Genomic DNA, 24,139 nt, shown 5'->3' with positions numbered 1-24,139 from the left:
CTTGTGACATATAAAACTTTCTTTTTCGGTAAAATTGATAAAGGATAGAGCGTACGTAATCCTTATCACTACCTCATGGTGATAGAGGAGTTTGTTTCAGAAAGAACCTCCGCTCAAGTGCAACAAATCCAAAATACAAAAAAAGGAAATAATGAAAACAATATAACAACTAATTAGAAAACAATACAAGGTTTACATTAGAATAAAAAAAACGACAAAACAATAAACAACATACTATTGGTTATTAACCACTTATTTAATGTTAGCGGTTGATATGTAACCTAGTTGTTAGCCCATTTTAGCTCAAGTAATAACTTGCCATTATTAACTCAATTAATTTTAGTCGACCACTCATTTATATTTGTACCAACTTAGCAGCCTTTCCTATCTTGATTAAATGTCTAATCGTGCTACGGTAACTGGAAAATAAACACGTTAAATGCACTGTAAAATTAAGTGACTGTAATTAATAGAAAGTTGTCCTAAAACAAAAGACTATAATTATAGAAAGCAAAGCTGCCCACGTGTAAAATATGTCTAAGCCTTAGCTTGGTCCACTTAACTGTACTATGTGTTCTCATATGTACACATCGCTAGGGCCACATTATTAACTGTATTGGGTTTGAACTAATCCGTAATTAATTAATTTACTATGGCCAAAATATGAACTTATGGCTCTTTTTGAACTCTAAAATTGTTAGAGTCAAATTCATAACACGTATTATTCGCTTTAGTCAGGCGTCACATTTAGATAGTGATAATTAGTGCTGTCTATTAAATCTCATCTTAGCACATTAAAAATAAAGAAACTGAGATAGTAATTGAGATTAACATATCCGTCGTATCACCAGGCATGTATGTAACTAAAGCAAAATGTTGTGATTAAGAATTTCCAAACTTGATTTACTTGTTCTTATCTACTGATAATTAAATTAAATTTTACATAAACTAAATTTCCAAAACACGGGGTAATCATTTAAATTTTAGTAAAATTTAAATTCATAAAATAATTGAGACTTAATTAAATTCAGAATATATTAGTTCGAATGAATAAATGGACTAATATAATTAAATTGATTATTTAAGTCCAATTCAATTTAAATGGATTAGCCTTTTGGTTTGGGATTAAAAAACAAGCGTAATTTACTGTTTAGCTTAATTTACTAAGTTCAAGATGTCATTTTATTTGGAGGCCCAAATTAATATCACGTATCAAGTAATGTAGTATGTTAAGTCAAGTAAAAAGAACCAATAGAATCGTCTCACGTGCAAAAATAACACAACATTCTTATTCAAATCAGAAGCTCTTCAATATATTTCTGACAAAAGAAAAAGGGAAGTCAGAAGACATCAATTATAATACTGGTCGTTTGATAGAGTGTGTTAAAAAAGATAATACATGTATTAGTTTTGTTTATTATTAGTTTTTTATTTGATACATTATTTAGTCTATGTATTAGTAATGTTTGCATTAGTTATATATTCTATTGTTATATTGAGATGTGTATTACTAATACTTTAAAATTCATCGTATTAATAATGTAATGGATTCTAATGCATGCATTAGCATGATTAAAAACACAATTATCCCTCAAAGTCTTTTCTACCACATTTATGGAGGATAATTTTGTAAGCAAATATTTTTTAAAAAGTTATGCAATTTATGTTATTTTTAATATACCAAACCAAATAGCATAAGAAAAATGCAAGCATAGTTAACACAAATATTACTAATACAAACATTACTAATATACGGTATATTTTACATTTTTCTTATACACCCTACCCAACGACCCTCTATGTATTGAAATAAGTACTATGAATGTTATAATATTTTTCAGACTCAATTATTTTTTTCTGACGAGTTTTATTGTCTACACATGGAAACAAGCTTTATTTATTTTTAGTAGTATGTATATCTTTTCGGAATTAGATCTAAAACTATTTTTTTTTTGTCATAATTAATCATGAGAACCTCCCCATGCACGCATACATATAAATGGAACCTATTTCATTTGCATCTAAGGTAACATTATATTATATTTCAGATCTAAAAGCTTATGCGGTAGAAACTGACCTCAGAAATTCTTGTTCTTTTTTTAATTTTTTGGTCATATGTTGGACCTTAACAACTTTTTCACAAATTGTCACAAGCAATTTTATTGTACGTATATTGGAATGGTCAATCTCAATAGTCAACTGTTCAAAGACTAAATTAATCAAACTATTTTAAAACTATAGTACCTAGTCAACTACTGTTCAATATTGTACAGCATCTTCACATCTAATAGTTTGGTCCCCCGCTCCAATCGTAAGGCTAGAATGGCTAGATTCAGCTCCTTTATAGTCTGTTCAACTTATATAACGAATGGGCGGTGGAGCATCAGGATTTTATTGTTTCATTCTCACGATCTCAAATTTTTTGATCAATTTGCTTTTGATGACTTTAGACACCACTCATTTTGATCGAAAATAATATAAATGTCTATTAAACAAATCATTGTTGTGAAAATCACATCTGAAAATGAATGAGTGAGATTCAATTCTTTTCTCTTTATCCTTTTTATTTTATTAGTACTTTTTATGCTCTATATCCAGTTATAATACAATAGCTCATATAAGAATCTCAAAACTTGGTATAGTGTGTATCATTACATTAGAATGTCAATTTCTTTTTTTTTCTTTTTTTTTTTAATTTCTAAATAACTATTGTTTGTGAACTCCACAAAAAAAAAAAACTATTTTTCTTTGATTCTTTCTCCATATGTGGTATATTGAACAACTATTACATTATATGAGTTGGTTTATAGGCTTAATTGTGCCTATGAATTATGATCATGTTACGAGAATTAGACTCATTCAAATTCATTATAAGATATTGGGCCATATTTTAAATTTTTCATATTTTAACTGATTCTGCTGAAAAAAGTAGTAAGTAGTATTGATGAGTTTCACATAAGTGAAAATAGAGGTAAATATTATAATTACTTATTCCATCTTTATGTGGTCATGAATAATGTTCTATCTCACAATGAATTATTGAGGTAAATTAGGCAAAAATTTCATTCCTTATTATGCACCTCACAATATGTCCGGGATTTGGTTCTGTATTAATTTAAATTAATTAATTTTGAACCATAACTTTGATATGCTAATAATGAAATATTTGATGTAGACAGCGGGGGACATCATTTGTAGGTGACAAATTCCTACTAAACGTCATCACACGTCCCTAAGCAAAACCAATAAGAAAAATATTTAAAACTTCAATAAATATTAAACTTTAAAATTATAATTTTACAAGTGAGTCGACCTCGTTATATAATGTATGTATTGAAAATCTAAAAATTCGTATGTTCAAAATGATGAACGATTGAATTAAAATTTTAAATTCGTCTATGACTAAAATATTTCGCTATGATTAAAGGCGGGATAAATAATCAATGGTTGCGTGACTCACATTAAAACATAGTGAACAAGCCCATGTGATACTGAAGACTTAAGGTTTAACGTTGTGTATCATATTCAAAGTTCGTCTACTTCTTCAATTCAACAAGTTCTTTTTTTCTTTGATAATTGAAAATTGTACATCTCTAGCTAGTTGACATAAGTACGCAGAGATCTCATTTAAATTGATTGTTATTTTGAAATTAATGATCTCTTTCCAAAACCAAGCTAAGGAAGAGAGAAATAACTCTGTAATAATCGGAATGAAAAGCACGCAACCTAATCAAATCGGATTTGTGGTATTGCAGATCTCTCTATAATAATCACCCACTATAATGATGTATATCGGATTTGTGGTATTGCAGATCTCTCTATAATAATCACCCACTATAATGATGTATAGATTTTAACTTTTAATTAGTGAAAGATGAATATCTTTTGAAATTTTCCATTTAATATGTTTTATAACATGGAAAAATAAAATAAAATTTGATCCTTTTGAATTATTTTACTGTATAATAACCAAGTAAAGAATGTCAAATGAAGTTATAGGTATATAACAAACAATCAGTATAAAAGTTTATAATCAGAACAAGTAAGGTTGATATAGAGAAATTTGATGTGGTCATGTTATGAATTTAACCAAGATGGAGATCCTATTTGCAAAGATGTCAAATTACATTTGGGACTCAGGGAAGATGTCTATATATATTAGAGGAATATAATCTATTTGGGCTCATGTTATGAAGTTGTCTTTTATTTTCTTATCTAAAGTTTTAGCATTCTCGAATCTCCCTTTTTTATTTTCCTTTTGTTTCTACGATGAATTCTTATTTCAATGTATATGACTATAGTTCTCCTTATCAATATGACTCCCGATCATTACAATGGTGCTTTCACTGTCCCTCCTCTATCAAATGGGTATCATCTTCCTTTCAAACTCCATCAGCCCCATACAACAAGCAATTTCTTACTGCACCTTCATCACCGAGCCCCACTTATCCACCTGCAATGTTGGAGAAGATATACATTTCCCTCAATATTGTGCAGGATATAGTGGTACAGTCACAAGAATGTAAAAAACGTATGCTTTCTTCTATTTGCCATGTGCGATTAGTGTTGCAGGAAGATATACAATTGGACTCCACTTCCATTGATAATGTAGAGAATTCAGATGTTATAAATATCACTTCTGTATCAGAGTCAGCTTACGTTGATAGTAACACCGAGGTGGCTGATATGGCAAAATCCCATTTGGATTCAGAGCTCCCTGTTCTTGGTGTTGGAGATACAACACCGCAATACATTTTCTCCGACGTGCTGTCCGGTGCTTCTATTGATGCCACCGAGCTCAAATTCTTACCTCTCTCCTTCTCCGTCAAGGGACAACTAGAGTTTGACTGCAAGGTGTTCAATAGATTACAGATGAGGGATATTTCTGCAGAATTTCCTAGTCCTAGTGCACCTATTGGCTCGCTTCCACCTGTTTTGAGCATTAACGACTACAAGTGGGTGGATACTGGCAGTTACGTGATTCATTTGACATGCGCCAATACAACCAAATTAAGCTCTTAGGATGTGCTCCTCTTTTGATTAATGCTTTAAGTTTCTCATCAAATGCGCCTAAATTGTTCGATAAAATTGCTGAGAGAAGTAGATGTTTTTCAATGTTGTATGACTCTTAATATATAGGTGTGGTTGAAGTGTTAATTGAATGCAGTGATAATCTTACAAGCTTTTGTAATTCCCACAAGCTACTGGGTATATCTATAGAGAACTTATTTTTGTATCCTTTTGCTCGGGCTGCTATTTCTAGTGTGGAGAGCTACGCAATTGATCAATTCATGCATGTTGAGGCCAATTGCAAGAGGAATATTAGTGTGGAGAGGTACATATTAGAGACTGCTAATAATTTTAGTGGAAATTCCAGATCTTACATCTGTCCATTGTCTTATAGTATGGCACGTGCAACAATTTTATCCTTATTGATTGAGCTCTCTTCATCCGAACGAGTAGAACCAGGCTTGCCTCTTCTGTTGCCTTTCAACTTTGGGTGTAAGAATGGAAATTTTACAAGGCAAATTAATCTGGATTTAGTGATTTATCATCCTACACGAATACTTGAATGGATTGATTCTCTCAAGGGCTCAATGTCACTTTCGCCTCAACAAGAACAAGTTGAAGGAATTTTTTTGCTTGTTGGTAAGATTGAAGGGTCGTCTGACTATGATTATGACTCATGGGTGGTGTATGTACCTAACAACGAATTCTTGTCAAGCATTAGCTCAACAGATCTCAAGTACTGGGAGAGGTATACAGAGCCCGACTTAGTGAAAAAGTGGAGGAAACATCTTGACATATTACTTCCAATGTTAGCATCTATAGTAACTCTGTATTCTATCTGGGTGACTTATGGAGCATATATTGTGGCCTATTGTGTGGATAGTAAGACTATAAAAGCTACAGTGCTACGTGTTGAGATGGTTGTGCAAGAAATTAAATCAAACATTGTGCTACAAATCACTAAGATACAGGAATTTTGCAATGAATATACGCCATTGGAAGCTGATTTTGTGTTGGTTGTTGAAAGGACTTGGCTCGAGGTGCAACCTTTTTCTTATTCCTTAGCAGCTTTTATTATTTTTATCAAGTTTTTTATTCATACCTTTGATCCTGGTATACTCAATATCCGTATAACTGATGATATCGACCTGGCCATGCATACACACTCTAGTATTCCTGCTACATATTATTTAATTTCTATACTGTGGCGTGAGCAACTTGGTGGCCTTGTGATGGGAGAAGTAGGCACTGATGCATTTGTAAATTTTGATAAAATGGCCAAATCCAGTGATCTAGTGTTCTTGTTACCTGAGATGGTCATGTTTGACATTCACAAATCAAATGGTCCTCTATCTGATGTAGTTAAGAAGTACAGTTTGATGTTCTTTGAAATATCTGAGAATTGAGCGGAACATAACAATTTGTATGAAGTAATTTCCAAGAACATCTAGTTCGGTATCCTTCTTGCAACAAATAGTTTGGCTCTTAGCTCTGTGGTTCTTGAACACTCAAAAATGGACTTAGTCGCTAAGTTTGCAGCTGAATTGACACATGTTTTTGGTCTATCAATGGCTCTTACATATCTTATTATTGATGTTGTTTCTCATGTGTTCATCTATCCCTACACAACTAGTCTAGGAATTTTCACAAAGACCAAATACTCCTTTGAAAATATTACAAGAATGCAGAGTACTTAAAGGACCCAGGCAAGTTTACTACGATTGCTCTAGCTCTAGTTCGTGCTACTTTTTGTGACCCTTATGGTATCCAGACTTGGTGCAAACCATTTGAGACTACGGCTGCAGAAGAAAAGGAAAAGCAATATTTCATGATTGGTAGTACAGATGTCTTGACCCATCACCCTCATTGCTGTGTTTCTCAGTATGAGTTTCATTTCCGCAAAGCAAAAATATTTGTGGAGAATTACTCCAGATCGTGGAATCATTTTTCATCATTTATGTGCACATGTAATTGGTGGCACATTAAACTTTCTTATCTAGAGAAAACATGGATGCAACTCTTGTGGCTTTTAAATGTTGCTTTCCCTTGGATTTCTAGTAAGTTGGTTTTGAAAGTGACTATCCCTTGGGTTGATTCTTGGATTGCAGAGATCCTACATGTGCTAATGCCACCAATACAAACTGCTTTTGAGGAATCTGATCCAACTATTAACAGTGATCTTAACTCAAAGCCCCATCAGGTGTTCAACGTTTTCCCTTTGATTCTGTCATCTACTCTTTCCAAGGAACTCTTTGGTGATTATCTTGTTAGATGTGGATGCATCCTCTGGTTTGAAAAGCAAAAAGAAGGATCAATGTTGGAAGTTGCTTTGGATAATGAAGCTTTGGAAAAATTCTTTTGGGTTGTTAACACTGACAAAGAGGAACATAACAACACCATGGTCTCCGTACAACTATACTCGAACCTTGAGGACAAGGTTCTTATTGAGGGTGGGAGAATTGTTATGAATATAACCTAGATGGAGGTCCTATTTGCAAAGATATCAAATTACATTTGGGACCCCGGGAAGATGTCTATATATAGTAGAGGAATATAATCTATTTAGGCTCATGTTATGAAGTTGTCTTTTATTTTCTTAGCTAAAGTTTTAGCATTCTGGAATCTCCCTTTTCTATTTTCTTTTTGTTTCTACGATGAATTCTTATTTCAATGTATGTGACTATGTTTCTCCTTATCAATATGATTCCCCATCGTTACAGGTCATTAGTTAGTGCATCACAGAATTAAGTAGTTTTGGTTATGTGAATACAAAATAAGATTTCTCCATATGTCTTCATCAGTTTCATTTATTAGGATTTTTTTTTTTTAAAAGGTATTAAGGAGATTGAAAATATGATTGTATAGTTGAATTTCAGATTCTTACAATCAATTAATCAATTATTATTCTAAAAAAAACTGTCAACCGATCCATGTCATTGTATTAGAGAAGTTGACTTGGACTGAATCGCGAAAAATATGATTTAAAAATAAAGTCTTCCAAATTAATGGTCATGATTTCCTTGGATTATGTCTAATCAATGCAACTTGATAAATACAGGAAAATGGAGTCTGCTGGATTTTTTATTTTTTTTCCTACTTTGTTGTAGTTGAGAGGTTCGTTGCGTTGGTATATATGATGAATTCCCAAAAGGAAATATATTTATTGTCGAAGGGACACATTAAATTTATTGAATCACTTAATTATATATAATAAGTTTATACGGTCTGATGCCAATATAACTAGATATGGGTAAGTATTTAGTCTTGAGTGGATTCTATTTCCATCAACTATAAAAGACAAATTCTTTCCCCTCATCAGAGATCTTCAAATCTAGGAAATGGTGAGAGGTTCGTTGCTTAGGTAGATATAATGCCGTTCTCATAACAATTTTGCATTTGTACGAACCAACGAAAGCTTAGCTTAAACAAACATCCTACTCCTACATTTGCAGCAGACAGACAACATTAGCAGATAAGATTCTTGGTTCTCATTTATACCTTTATAGTACTATAAGTAGTCATTTGCGCAGCCTCCATTGAACAACAGTCGGCCCCATGCATTATAAGCATCCTAGATATGGGTTATAAAAGTATATCGTATATAGATAATAGATAAAATTGTCAAAATAAGCGAGTTGAGTTTAATTAGTTTGAACGGATTAAAATGATTGAGTTGATAATAAGGGTCATTAACTCGACTATAAATTACTTAGAGCTAAAACGAACTGAATCAAAGTAGCTAAACAATGTATTATAAATCCTATCCACTCAACTATTACATAATTTTAAATTCTTTTTTTCCAATTATTTTCTTAGTTACCTCTTCTTCCTTTTTTTTTCACCTCACACTCACACGCAGCGGATTAGTCTCTCAGATATTTTATAGCCTAAACTTAGACATAATTTGAGAAGTAAAACTTAAACATAATCATAAAACTTTTTAAGACATCATGCAAAAATTCTTGCAACTATAGATCATAATTTCGAGTCTAGAATCTTATTTTTACCCCACAAATGGAAAGATCTCATGACAACTCCTACTTTAAAGATTATAAAAACTAGAAAGATCGTCCATTATTTGGTTGCTTTTAAAACCAATAAAACTTGTACTTCATCGTCTTACTGTAAGTTTATTTAAACATTTGACTCTCTTAAAGTAAACTTATTATATATTACAGTCCAAATCCAAATATATAAAATAGGGAATTAATTAACTAATGGCATGATGGTGTCTCTAGAACTTTGAAATATATAGCTGGATTTATTCTTATTTTTGGAAATCAATCAAAACTAGTGAGATGGTCATTGAACCGTCCATTCATTTTATCCTGAAAGTATGTAATATGAACTTAATCATTTCACATTTCTCTCTCTACCTTTGTTTTGGGTCAATCCCACGTACATTGTTTGTTAAAATAGAAGTCTCTATATATTAGACCACGTGAAAAATGACAAACAAATTTTAGTGCTTATATAACATACCCAGTATTTGTTACTTGTGAGTTGTGACATATTGCACTTTCACAAAAAATATTATTCTTAAATTCATCTCTCCAAATGATGCAAGAAATTACCTCAACTTCTTCTTCTACAACTTCACCTGCACTGCTTAATACACTTCAAAAACGCCTTCAGTATATAATCCACACTCTTCAAGAATGGTGGGTTTATGCCATCTTTTGGCAAGCTTCAAAAGACGCTAATGGCCGTCTTATTTTCTCTTGGGAAGACGGCCATTTCCGCGGCACCAAAGATTTGGCTATGGCCGAAGTTCGTATCACCAACGCAGACAACAACGTTGGTGATCCGGAGATGTTTTATGCTGTGTCAGCCACGAACTGTTTCGTGTCTGAGGATGATCTCATCACCCACACGTATAATTCTGGTTTCTATATTTGGCTGAACAATTATTACGAATCGCAACTTTATAACTACGATAGAGCTAAAGAAGCTCACTTGCATGGAATTCGAACCCTGGTTTGTATTTCTACTCCTCATGGTGTTGTTGAGTTAGGTTCCTCCGAAGTTATTCAAGAAAATTTGGAATTAATCCAATTGAACAGGTCTTTATTTGGATTAAGTAATAAAAATAGTCCGTCACAGACTAATCATCAAGGTCTTTCGAGTTTTAATTTTGTTCCTTTAGGAAGTCATCATATTCAGAAAGTGGATACGAATAATAATCCAGAAATATATATAGGAAACAAATCATCCGATTCAGGAAATTCAGACTATGATAATGAGTCCTCAGCAATGTACAATATTAATTCACCTAAAAAACGTGGAAGAAAATCAAGTTCCAGCACCAAAACAGAGCGAATCATGGCGAAAAATCATGTTGAAGCTGAGAGACTGAGAAGGGAAAAGCTGAATCATCGGTTCTACGCTCTAAGGAGCGTGGTCCCTAACGTATCGAAAATGGATAAAGCATCTTTGTTAGCAGATGCTGTTACTTATATTAACGAGCTCAAGGCTAAAGTTGAAGAGCTAGAGACCAGTAAAAGTGAGTGCCAAAAGCCTAAGAGAAACTATGTTGATACTGTTATGGAGATGTATGGTAGTAGGAATAATATAAATTCATCGTTCGGATGGTGTAATAGTACTGGGGCATATGGAATTGAAGTCGAGGTCAAGATCATTGGAGTAGAAGCCATGGTTCGGGTCCGGTCACCCAATGTGAGCTACCCATGTGCCAGATTGATGAACGTGTTGAGAGAGTTGGAGTTACAGATTCACCATGCAAGTGTTGCAAGTGTGAAGGACATGATGATACAAGATGTTGTGATTGGTATTCCTCGTAATCTGACTAATGAGGAAGCCCTCAAATCTGTTATACTCACAAAATTAAGTGTTATTAGCTAAATGTATCGCCACCTAGGGCGGCTAATATTTTTCACCTGTAATTGTAATTTTATGTCATGTCGATGTCGATGCTAAGTTAATTTCTTTTAAGGTTGCGGACTGGGCCACGCACGTGTTAATTCCTTTCTAAATCTTTATTCATGCATGTCTTCGTGCTTCTCTTTTTTTCGGAACTTTTAAGGTCATTTAGATATTATTAATTAGTTCAACTTCACGAATTATTGACAATAGGTTTTATAAGACGAGGGACGACATGAGATTGAGATGGTTCGAAACTAGTGAAAAAGTGTGAGAGACTGACAATAATAGGTCTGAAGAGAGATAGATACAGAACCGACAAATATTAGGAAAGGTGATTAGAGGATATGGCACACATACAAAGAGTCTAAGAAGCAGGGGAGTTCGTGTAAAGTTAAAAGTCTGCTTGGTGGAGTTATAAATACTCAAGTTCTTTCAAAACAAAATTCATGCACTCATATTGATACAGAAAAAGGGTAGAACGTGAGTAAATAAGCATGAACAATATATGATAGAGTTCTGCCTAGCTATTCAAGTGGAGCCTAATACAGTGAATCAAATTGAAGAAATTATTTCATCCATGTATCTAACAGTCTTTTATTCTGGATATGTATTAGGAAGTTTATTGGCTTGTAATTTTCATTCCTTTTTAGTGCTAGCTAGTCATGTGTTCTAAACTGTTTTAGGAGCTTATTCTTCAAGTTGGGATAAATCGAACACATACCTTGGAAGGTTTGTGTGTTTTTAGAAATTAAAGTTAGTTCCTAGGATTGCTAGAGTTTTGTAATCTAAATTCTAACTTGAGGTGAGATTCAACAGTGCGGGGAGATGTTAAAATTAGGAATTGGAGTTTATAATTTCTTAGGTTACAACTTTTATAATCTTTTGTTAAGAAGTTTGTTGTGTTTCGTGAAGTTTAAGTTAAATCCTGTAGAGATGGAGGTCATGATTTTTTACATTTTTTGTGTGCCGGATATTTTTCACATAAAACTTTCGTGTTTATTATTTACTATGCTGGATTTTTACACTTTTTGTGTGCCGGATATATGATGTAATATATTTTTTACGGGATGAATTTCTTTTTTGAAGAAAATCATGCACATATGATTAAAAATAAATAATATAACACTATATTTGAGTTATTTGGTTGTAATCTTCTTCTTTCTTTCTTTTTCATTTTTTTTAAACAAAATAATTTTGAGGCCAATTTTCGGCGTGCACCCCGCAAGTCTTTGCTGAATTTGTCATGTCGGATGCTGTATATATCATTATATTGTTTTAGAAGATGAAAATTCTTTTATTTGCCAATTTTTGTAAGTCTTCGATCTTTTGAAATCAGTCAAAAACAAAATCATATTTTTTTGGAAGTTAGTATCGATAATTTAATCTAGAAATGTTTATTTTATTGCGATGAATTATGGTAACACTATTATTTAAGATTTATTTAAGTCTTTAAGATCACCAGTATTAAAAATTTTCTTTGTTTGTTTGTTTAATGTAGAGACTACATGGCAAAGTTAACAATATATATATATATACCATAACTATATCACTCTATTGCTCCAGTATAATTTATAATCCAAGAATAAAGTGGAGATCAACAGCATATATAAGCAAATACATTTCATTACAAATTATATTATCATTCAAATGTAGATAACTACTACTAGTTTTTCTTCTTTACAAATATGCCTCAAGTTTCTATCGATCAAATTAAACTGTAGTGTAGTATCAATTTGGTGACATGCATGAACATTGAACCTGCTTCATTGGTCATTATTCATTAATCATTATAACGCAATACAATAATAGTAGTATCATCTAGTATTTTGAATTTGAGATTAGATTTTGCCTAGATAAACTAAAAATCTTTAATTTAAAATGTGACTATGTCAAGATCCAGTTATCCAACAGGTAAGTGGACCTACCATTGCTCCAACTGTATGTATATATATAGAACATAATTTACTTTTGGAACATGGTGAAGAATGATTGGTAATTTGATACAGCTCCTTCATAACCTATTATTAGTAAGAAAGTCATGTTTTTCAATTATGGCTGCGCCATGGCATGAATTATCAAGGATAACGTGTTTCATTTGAATTAGGGTTAAGAAAGGGACAAATTTTGCACATTTGATTGTTTTTTTTTTTTTTTTTGGTTTCCCAAGGTATTCCCACCGTTGGCAGCCGTGAGACTAATCCTTCATTCCTCGGTCAGCACATTTTGTGGTAGGGAACTGACCACAGAGTTTGCTCCATTCGCCAGAGACACATTTAATTGTTATGATGATATGATTGTCACGTTTCTTACTATTACTTGTCATTTTAGTAGCCGTTTGGCCATGAAAATTATTTACATTTTTTCGAAAAAAATTTCACTTTAGTGAAAACAAGATGCGTTTGGCCATAAAAATTTCAAATACAATTCCAGAATTGTATTTGGAAAAATGAAAACAAGTTTTTACTTGTTTTCACTTTTTTCACTCATACTTCTCTTACAAAATTTTAAAAACAACTTTAATTATATTCATGGCCAAACTCAACCAACTCCAACTTCAATGTCAACTCCAACTCCAACTCTAGAAAATTATGATTTTCATGGCTAAACGGGGCCTTAGTGCCTCAATATACTTTTCAGCACTCCGGCTTATTTTAGCTATTGCTTTTATTCATAAAAATAATCTCAAAAATAATTGTCGATTTGAAAATTCACGATTAAAAATGATAATTATTTCTTGCGAAATACTTAAAATGCGAAAAGGACGAGGCTTTATGAAATCATTGACATGAAAATAGTTATTGAATTTTAATTCCATAATCTAGTCATTTGCTGGCAGCTTTATACAATATGATATAAATTGGATACATATCTTATACAGATATGTATTTTGTACAATAAAGATACAATTTTTATATGCATCTTATACAAAATATACATATATATATTTTTACAACAATGATACAAATTCTATGCACATCATATTAAAAAATACATATTCTATATAACAATGATACAATTTATACCCATAAATTTGCTACTCTAATTTTTTACGAACTGTATCAATATGGTATATGGATTATATAAATATGGTATACGAACTATATTTGAACCACTTGGGGGGGCAAAATGACCCAAATTATGGAATGGTCATAATATGAGATTTATTTGTCCCGACTGGCCATGAATGTCCAATGAGCCATGTTTGGGCCAATTGTTTTGTAAAGGGCCAGCCCATGACCCTTTCCCTTATTTCTTAGACATGTGTCCTTCTTACAAGTTCACAGAGCATGGAATCTTTAGCCCAATACACATCACATAAAAGCCCAGTATGCCATATTCTCTGGTTAATGGATTGGATTATTCTATCATGGGCTCAGTGGTCGGCCCATTTATCTCTTCGCATCTTCATTCGTACTTGATTAGTTAAAAAGTTGTAACTCCTCTATTTATTGATTAAAAAAATAACATAAAAACCACGCCGAAGACATTTCCTCCAATAGTTTAAGTAGTAGCATGCGTCGAACTAAAACCTTGGACATTCTGTATAATGAAAAATGTAACATATAGTATAAGGTATGTATCATATCAGGTTTATAAATGTATATTTGAAGAGCTACATCCTGGTCACAAAAGTGCATGTGAATAAGAAATATTTTGTTTGAGTACTCACTCATGAACCCAATAAATTATAACCCAGGAACTGCCTGGAAACCCAATAGCTTAAGCAGTGGTAGGCACAAATACGTGTGGATATATAGACATAGCAAAATAAATGTGATAAACTGGGAGAGGCAAATAGTTAGGTCATTAGGAAAATTAATAGGAATACGTGCCTCATTATTTCCACTGGTTAGCTAACAGCCTAATAGTTGTACAAGAAACCAAATGAATGCGTTGACAAAATGTACTGCTATAATTTTCCAAGCCGCTCAACGACATATAGAATAATCATATGAAGCTTCTATAGTTGAATCTTTTCTGATTTGGAATCCGACTAATCTAAATCACGCACTACACGGCTTATTCTGGGGTGACGCTCCCAACAAAACTTTTTTCTTATTGGGGGATCGAACTCGAGATTCTTGATTTACGGCAGAACAATCCCACCATAGCACCACAACTCATCATGTTGGTTCTATAGTTGGATTGTTTTTCTCTTCGACTATACTAATGTCCTAGTTTGAATTCTTTAATAAATTAATGATGGAAGAAAAGAGTCTTTTGATTTGACAAGGTTTCTAACATCCGTGAATTCTTTTAATTGGACATACTCTTTTAAGTTCTATCACCTTTAATTCTTTCAATGAATATTTTACCATATATACATATAATCCCATTTAATGACAAAAGAACAGCCCGGTGCACTAAAGCTTTCGCTATGCATAGAGTCGGGAAAGGGCTCACCACAAGGGGTATTGTACGTTGCCTTACCTTACATATATTTCTGTCGTCAGAGGCTGCTTTCAAGGCTTGAACCCATGACTTCCTATTCACTACTGATTTGATTTAATGCCTAAGTTCTAAAATTTATTATATTACCAACTTAAAATGTAGCTGTTTGTGTGTGTATATACCCTTGAATCCTATCAAAAGAATATGGTGAATGGTCAAGAATTTGAATCTCACTACGGATTTGATTTGATGGAAAAGGAAAATGACATGTAAATTAATTAACTAACTTGAACAATATTAGGCTGTTTTAACTAGTTAGAATAAATTATCTACTTTATTTTTCTAATGTGTTGCAATTTTTCACCTCATACGTATCCTAGGGAATTCTAATATTGAACTTTACTACTATCTATATACACACTATTTCTTGCTGATACGTATCTTAAGGTTCGATTTGTACTACTACTACTCGAGTGATACGCAGTGGCGGATCTACATAGGGTCCAGGGTTCATCCGAACCTCCTTCGTCAAAAAATTATACTATTTTTACATGGTAAATTTTTTTTATGTATAAATAGTAAAGATTGAACCCTCTTTCGACTATTTTATATATGTACTACTGAATCCCCTCACTGAAAATCCTGGATCCGCCCCTGGTGATACGTACATTGTTCAATTTAGGATAAGTTTTTTCTGTTTCAGATGCGCATGTCATGTTAACTTGACAATGAATAAAATATGATGCAAGTACATAAAGAAGTGAAAGTACTCAAACTTACATTGTTTCAACTCTCTTGAGCCTACATGAACAGTACCACATATAAGGGACAAACATTATTTAATTTTTCATCTTAAAAGGATACCCATTATTCATAATAATGAGCAGAAAGAGACCTTCCCCCCCATTATATACTTACCATTTGTACAAAAACTATAGAGGACAAGTTGCAACTTTAATTAATTTGCTTCCTAACACATTGTACTGTGCCAAGAAATTCTCACCTTCACTACTTACACTACACTACACTACATTAGCTTTCAATCAATTCCAATATCATAAATGCAACCAATCAATTTTTGGTTTAATTTTTTTCCTTTGAAATTAACAAGTTAAAATCTTTTCATTTGTCAGATAAACAAGGTTCAAGTAATATTTACTAGTTGGATTGTGATCTAATTTTTGGTGGTCTGCCAATGAGCAACATCTCTCAGCGATCTGATCAGCCCCTACACTATTTATTACTAAAACTTTGGTCCACTAATTTAAAATCATTTAGTTATTAGTTGACAGGTGGATTAAAATATCTGACACCTGTATTGTTTTTCTTTCTTTTTCCCCTGCTGTTATTTATGGTTGGCAGCATTCAATTTTCTTAACAATCATGCAATGCTTTCTGTTCATAACAATTTATAACAAATGCCCCCAACTGATCTTTTAGCTATTTGTCTTCTCATTTTTAAATTTAGTTTCAGGTTCATGAACATTGGAGAGTAAACCAGAAAAGGTTTCATTCAGTATATAATTACTAAAACAATATTAGTAATCCGGGCTTACCTATATTATTGATCACTATATCTCTAGAAAGCTAAAATAGTTAAGTTTTTGAAATGAAATGTTTATTCGATATTGCTTTGAAACAATCTGATTACTTAAAAGGTAATTACTACGTTGAACGATAACCTAAAATAAGTGAGAATTAATCAATCTTATAACAAGTGAAATTGTATTTGTTATGTGTAAAAATGCTCACTGATTTGTTAGTGCATATAATTTAAATCCTTGTGCAAAAGACTTGAAAAGTCAACCTACAATATAAGTGAAACCGAAAGAACAAGTATATAAGTATAAAAGCTTTAATTTCAGGTATTCATTTCGATCTCTTTATAGTATCGTTGGGTATAGAAAAGATAAAGAAAACATTTTCACATCCCATATTACTTTTTCTTTGTGCTGAAATTTAAACTAGACTATAATCTTAACATTCAACTTTCATTTCGACATACAAATCGTAAGAGAAAATAAAGATAAAAAGAAAAAACTAAATCAGACTTTCATTTTGTCCAAATTTAGGTTTATACGATAAAAACACTTTGTTTTTTTTTTTTTTTTTGTCCTAAAAAAACTCGTGGTAATAAAAATGATGGTGATCGAGGATGGGGAATTCACATAACTTGTACTTCTTCGTGTCAAAATAAGTTGGGAATTATTTTCAAGTTGTTGAATTTTTCCAAATTTGCTCAAGTTCTCTGGCGAATGCTTTCTGTCTGCCAACAACAATGGTGATGTGATCTTTTTTTTCGACCACCTTAACGTGTGCACGAGGAATTCTGGACTGTACATTGTAGCTGCATTCGACCGGAATAAGTTCATCGTCAATGCCATGGAACACAGTGACTTCACATTTAAGCTTGTTCTTCACCATGTTTAAATATCCTTCTATTTTTCCAGCAGTACCACATATGATGTTGTGAAGTGTATGCCATGCTGCGTTGTGTGTGTGGCAACAAAATCCCTCTATTAAGTATGTCTTAATCCTGTAATCACAAATATTATTCCGTTAGGTTTATGCTAGAGAGTTTTAACTTTAATACACTGCAGTATATGTGAAAATACAAAGAAAAAACTATTAGGTTATTATTTACATGTATTTTATACTCTTTTCATCTCAATCTATGTGGCGGTGAGCACGAAATTTAATAAACAAAAGAAGATTTTGAAATTTTGATCTGAAATAATCTATTGATATTTATGGGGCTGTGAATCATCTTATAGGGGTAAAACTAGAAGTTTAGAATCAAATTATTTCCCAATATATAAGGACGTGAAATTATTTTAATACATACTAAAAATGAAAATACAACACGTATATAAATTAGAATAAAGGAGATATTAAATTGGATTTTTGCATAGGTGACCTACATAGCATGGTAAGTGACATGTTAGGACAGATAAAAATACAGTAGGACTATACTGATAGCACACAAACCGTCGACATATTTAAGCTACACCTAAATTATTATTTTCTTAACTAAAATGATGACTAAACGTGCATCCAATCTACAAGAAGAAGAAGAAGAAAAATCTTATGACAGAAGAAAATATATTACACATTGGTGACCTTGTCTAGTAATTTCTCAACAACATCTGACTATGCAATTTATATATTTCGTCCTTTTAATAATGTAGTCCTTTTTTTTTTCAACTTTATTTACACGATTCATTGATTTCCAATCGTCGTACGTTATTATTCGGTGGTGTCGATGTGAAGTGATCATGAGTCGTGTGGAATATAATGTGCACAAAGTCATGAATAATTGAGATAAACAAGAAATGCTTCTAAACCAACCAACCAAAAAAAATAAAATAAAAAAATCTACCAGTAATTATGAGTGAACATTGCATCACAAACCCACAAGTGACGTTAAATAATGGTACCCCCCCCCCCCCCCCCACTTACTTCAACTTGTCAAGTTTATTATTCTTTTTAACGTTAAATTGAATTAGATTAATTATTTAAAAAATTTCATACAATATGACTCTCGAGAAGATGACAAGTAGATTAAAATGAACCAAGACAATACCTTAAAACGATAAATAAAAAAAAGTTTAGGAAAAATGAAAAAGAAGGTAAGAAAAAATGTTGGAACAATAGATGCAGTAGGTGGGTTATTTATTTGAGTAAAAGAAAATCCCATTATTAGCATATTCTCTATATATACAAACATTTATTGTAAATATGAAGAGCGCCGTTTCATTTATTTTAAGGCACCTTTACTATCTCTATGTTAGAATTGATTCCCTTTCATCCTCCACTTGCCTAATTGGTAAATATGCATGTCAAAATAAAAAAGGTTCAAAATTGTTAGATTGTTCTTGGAAGGAGATATATAATAGATTATCTATCCATATGTTATCCATTATAATTTCGTATGGATTTGATTTTGAAAATAATTAAATTTTTCTTTATAGATGCATAGGTCTTTGCACATCTCAACTATAAAACCTAAAAAGAACTAAACACAAAGCTACTAGTTGCGCCATGTGCCTAAATTAAATGAGATGGGATTGAGAAAACTCATCCTTCAATTCTACCTAAAAATGAAAAAGAACTATTTTTAAAAAAGATGGACCAATGCAAGGAAATTTGTGAAGGATAATATATAGTCAAGGGAGAAGGGACTACAGAGAGGCAAATGGTGTAGCGGACAAGTTGGCAGCTTTTGGAAAATCTCAACTGCAATGCATGAATAATAACTCAATAACTTTTATTTTCCCACCGCTTCTTATATTGCAAGAACTCCTAAAATACTCTCAAAATCTGGGTTCTATTCAAGCGATTTCTATCTATAATAACTTTTAAATTTCCATGCTATAATAAAGTTTCTTTTGCAGCAAAAAAGAAAAAGAGGTGGGGGGGGGGGGGGGGGGGGGGGGGGGGGGGGGGAAGGGACTATGACAAAGAAGTTTTAAGATTTTGGAAGTTTAATTAGTGTATTTGTTGGCCTTAATAATTTCTAGCTCAACATAGGGAGTATAGGAATATCTAGCCACTAAAAGTATCATAAGTTCACTGTTCACATCAACTGGTCCCTAAGACAATTAAGTACCAAAATCAACCTTGTCATACACAGACAAGGGTGACAAATACATGTTATAAGTACTCCCCTAATAATGCTACGGTTTATTCTTAGCATACAAATTAAATTACTCTTGTTTTTCTAGCTTCCTACTGCACTAATTCTTAATTCCTTAAGTTAGGGTTGGCAACTGGTTAAAAAGACAAGTAACCATTTAATTCCACCAATTAAATATGAATGGATGATTGATATTTTATCAATATTTGTTAACTTATTTTTTATCCGCGTTAACTATGAACCAATCGACTATATTTTATCTATTTTTGTCTAACCTATTTTTGACTGGTTCATGTCTGATTAGACCCGCCTGTTTGGCAATCCTACTTCATGTAATGGAAAACCAACAATCTCAAAAGTGTCTTGGAGCTTGATAATTTGGATCTGTTCAATAAGGACCCTTATGGAGAAGGAAAAAAAGATCAGAGTACTCTCCGAACTTAAATTCGAAATATCTAACGAAGAGACGTTTATTGAACCCATCACAACCCTACCTATGATTAAATGGCTACACCTATTGCCATGTATGCATAATTGCAAAAGCATCAAAATTGCATATCAAGAAGGTAAAATTAAATTGACCATGATGACCCCATATAAATGCAATTAAAGAGCAAGGTAAGCATAATAAGTAGCTGATTATTGGGGTAGTTTGGACAATAAAAAATGTACAAGCACAGAAGTTAAATGTGGGTAGGAAAATGTTTGCAAAAAACAGACCTGTTTCTGGTAATAAGTTTGGTCAGAAAGTCCCACAAACGGTGATTTTTGCATATGACTAGGCAAACAGTCCTGCTGACGTGTTCATACCAACATGCTATCGACGCGCCAAACGCTATCGGTGGCCACACGCGCCTTGGAGCTATTCTTCTCATCATATTTTGCGTTGCTTGTTCTCCCTTTGGTGTTGGGAAATATGGCTGTCATCAATAAAATATATAACATAATAAAAGGAGGCAATTTTTTTTGTCATGGTAGACAAATTATTTATTATATTGGTTCATGTTCAAAACTACTAGCTCCTTACCGGTGCAATTAAAGTGAGGGATTTGACTGATCCAGGATACTTTACTGCTAATGCTAGAGCCAAAATGCACCCTAATGAATGTGCCACAATGTGGAAAGATTTCACTTTGTATGGCTCTAATACTGATTTCTCAATCATCTCTACATGTTCTCTTAATGTGTAAAGTGAATCACTTGGCTTTGGACTCCTTCCAAATCCTAGTAGATCCATTGCAAATAAACGGTACTTCGATTTTGCTGCCTTTGAAAAGTTTGGAAATACTGTCTCTGTCCAAAATGCTGATGATGATATGAACCCATGAATGAATATTACATCTTCTTGCACGTTCTCTGATTATATATATATGTCAAAATGTATGTGTTAAAAAAACTATAGTCAAGAACATTAAAATATAATGAGAGGTTGTTTCACATTTAGAATAGTTTATACCTTTGGCACCATCAACTCGGACAAAAAGTGCATCTTTGCTAGAGGATGACCAAGAATTACAAGTGTTACAATCACAATCCGACCACCTAGGAGTAAGATCATGAGATATTTTGCCACCCATTTTGCCTTGGAGCATTTCTACTATGGTGGAATTAACAGAGAAAGTTGAGCGTACGCTTCCATTTTTCAACCTCTCACATGACTGCTGTATGACAGCGGCATTGTCAAATTTGCGGCGTTTCAGCTCATTGACAGTGGATTTAGACACTTCGGTCACCAATGATGGCCGAGTGTAGAGTGTGTCTGAGATTTCTTCAAGGTGTAGTCTGCTCGAAGAAGTCAGACACACAATCTTGGACTCTCCTGGTTCGGAGACCAAGATTGTGCCACTGCTCGTTATGGCTTCTTTTGTTGAAGAGCAATAACAGGGCTTCCACTCTGCTTCGACAATGAAATCGATTACTTTGTAAGTATAACAAAGGATAAAATCAAGCATGTCAAGTATAGTGAAGACTAGGAAGCTAATAGCTTCATTCATCAATCTACCAGCTAGTATGAGACTTGATCTAGCATTTTCTTTAATCGCGGCCATGAATCTTTACTAAAGTTTGAACGCAGGTACAATCACAAAGAAAGGAAAATATGGGGTGCCAAGATTCAACAAAAAGAATCGTTTTTTTTCTTCCTTAAAATGGCGGCAAGGCACCCATTAACTTGATGAAAAAGATCAAAGTGCCAATGCCAAGATAATCTTTATAGCTTGCTTGTTTGTGTGTGTTCATGCAAAGAGAAAAAAGAAAATGCAATGAGGGTAATTAAGTAGTTGATTTTGGGGATTATTAGAGGAAAGCGTGTGAGAATAGGTACAATTTTTTTCTTCAAAATTTGGTGGGAGAGGAAAAGAAGATAGATAAATAAAGAGGCTGAGGATGTAGACACGTAATTACTGGTAACAGATCAATGTGTATTCATTGTTACATTAAAAACAATGCCGGAAGATTCTGAAAATAAGGGAAAGAGAAAAGTTTGTTGGTGGTTGAACCTCTTGCTATAAACTTTTATTATTTTCTTCAACCCTTACTTTACTTCATACTTGTAGTATATTTGGCTTCTTATTTATAGTTAAATTTTTGGTTAAATGCAATTACTTGACCGGCATATATAGTCTAGTTTAAAATTACTACCTAAGAGTCTGTAATACTAGGGAATTATGTAGTGTTGGCATTTTGTTAGTTGGAATGGAATGAAATAAATTGCTTTTAGAAAATTTTATTCTCTTAATTAGTTGTGATCATTGTAGTTACTTATGCGTTTTGCTTGCCCTTCAAAGTGCTCACATTTTATCCCAAGGGTAAGCACAAAATTATCCTATGAAACTATGTTATACACAATTCATGAAATTAGATTACTTAAAAGGTACGGTCATTTCAACTCATGGAAATAGGTGAACAAAGTTACTTCCCTTCTTTTATAAGTTATCACTTTTTTTTTATTTGAATTTGACTCTATAGGTAGGTATTGACGGGGCTTGCGTAATGTAGTTGTAGTTAAGGCTGATGTAGCGCTTTTTATTTGTGAAGATCTATGAAGTACCAAAGGTGAACGGGGCTCCCAGGCCGGGATGTCTGGCCGAATTCTCGGTCTTAAGTTTTGTACACCGTCAGTGTACAAAATATTCTACACTATCAGGTAAACTTGAATTGTTATTGCAAGTTACCTAATTTTTACTTTTTAAATTTTTATGTAAACAATTAGGTAACCTGCAATAGTAGGTGGAGTTAACTGATAGTATAGAATATTTTGTGCACTGACGTTGCACAAAACTTAAACTCTTTAACTTTTGCTACGTACTTCACTCAAAAAGTCATTTCAAGTGGTAAAACAACAATATACTCCTATCTGATTATTTTTTATTAACATAAACTTTACTTTGGAGTCAAAAAATAGCAAATATTAAACTCATGATCTCTTCATTAGATTTATCTTTTGCTTATTTTAGTTGACTTACTAGTCCTTTACTTACGTTGTGTGGAGCACTTTCCTCCTCTTCCAGGCCAAGTCTTCCACTGAAATCACCGGTCATTCCATTGTCCAAAGTTTGTTTGTTTTTGAGTCCAAAGTCAAGAAATATTGCTGTTCGTAGAATTTTTTTTTCAAGCATATAAAGAATTTTTATGGATTAATGTAAATGAGGTTTTCCGTTAAAATAATGAATTTGATAAATTTTACTTTACGGTTATTACTAATGTTATAGAATATATCACCTTTCCATTTGGGGGACTTTCTGAACGAAGTAGAAATAGTTAAATAACTTTTTTGATTAAAAAGGAAAAAGACTTTTGAGCAAACTAATAAAACTTAATCGACTTTTCTAATTAAAAAAAAATGACTTTATTTATTCGGGAGCGGCTTCATGCATTAACAATTAGACATTCGTCTTGGGCTTTCAAATTTGAGAGGCCTCATTTCTTTAGAAATAATAAAAGAAACTTCTCGAATAAAATAATAAAAGTTAATCAATTTTTTTAATTAAAAAAAGTGACTTTATGTATTTAGGGGAGGCTTCATGAATTAAAAAATTAGGCACCCGCTTTGAGGACCTCAAATTTGAGAGGCCACATTTCTTTAGCAATAGTAAAAGAGAATTTTTGAATAAAATAATAAAAGTTAATGGATTTTTTTAATTAAAAAAAAGTGACTATATACTAGGGAGCTCCATGCATTACAAAATTAGGCAATCGTTTTGGCCTTTAAATTTGAGA

General features: G+C 32.7%; 2 protein-coding genes across 2 annotated transcripts; one reads left to right on the top strand and one right to left on the bottom strand.

Annotated features, from left to right (window-relative positions):
- Positions 1 to 9,504: 9,504 nt before the first annotated feature.
- On the top strand, positions 9,505 to 10,962 carry LOC107852008 (transcription factor MYC1). Its single transcript, XM_016697055.2, has one exon. It carries the CDS (start codon positions 9,568 to 9,570, stop codon positions 10,870 to 10,872), a length of 1,305 nt encoding a protein of 434 aa, XP_016552541.2. The 5' UTR covers positions 9,505 to 9,567; the 3' UTR covers positions 10,873 to 10,962.
- Positions 10,963 to 17,128: 6,166 nt separating this feature from the next.
- Positions 17,129 to 22,497, bottom strand: LOC107863647 (probable lysophospholipase BODYGUARD 3). The gene is made up of 4 exons (XM_016709676.2): positions 21,378 to 22,497; positions 20,949 to 21,277; positions 20,642 to 20,841; positions 17,129 to 17,821 (listed from the first exon to the last, which is right to left on the bottom strand). The coding sequence occupies exons 1-4, from the start codon at positions 21,967 to 21,969 to the stop codon at positions 17,497 to 17,499; spliced, it is 1,446 nt and encodes a 481-aa protein (XP_016565162.1). The 5' UTR covers positions 21,970 to 22,497; the 3' UTR covers positions 17,129 to 17,496.
- Between the last annotated feature and the right edge of the window lie 1,642 nt (positions 22,498 to 24,139).

This window comes from Capsicum annuum, chromosome 1 (assembly GCF_002878395.1).
Source record: "Capsicum annuum cultivar UCD-10X-F1 chromosome 1, UCD10Xv1.1, whole genome shotgun sequence".
NCBI lineage: Eukaryota > Viridiplantae > Streptophyta > Magnoliopsida > Solanales > Solanaceae > Capsicum > Capsicum annuum.
This window is presented reverse-complemented; position numbering and strand designations above follow the sequence as displayed.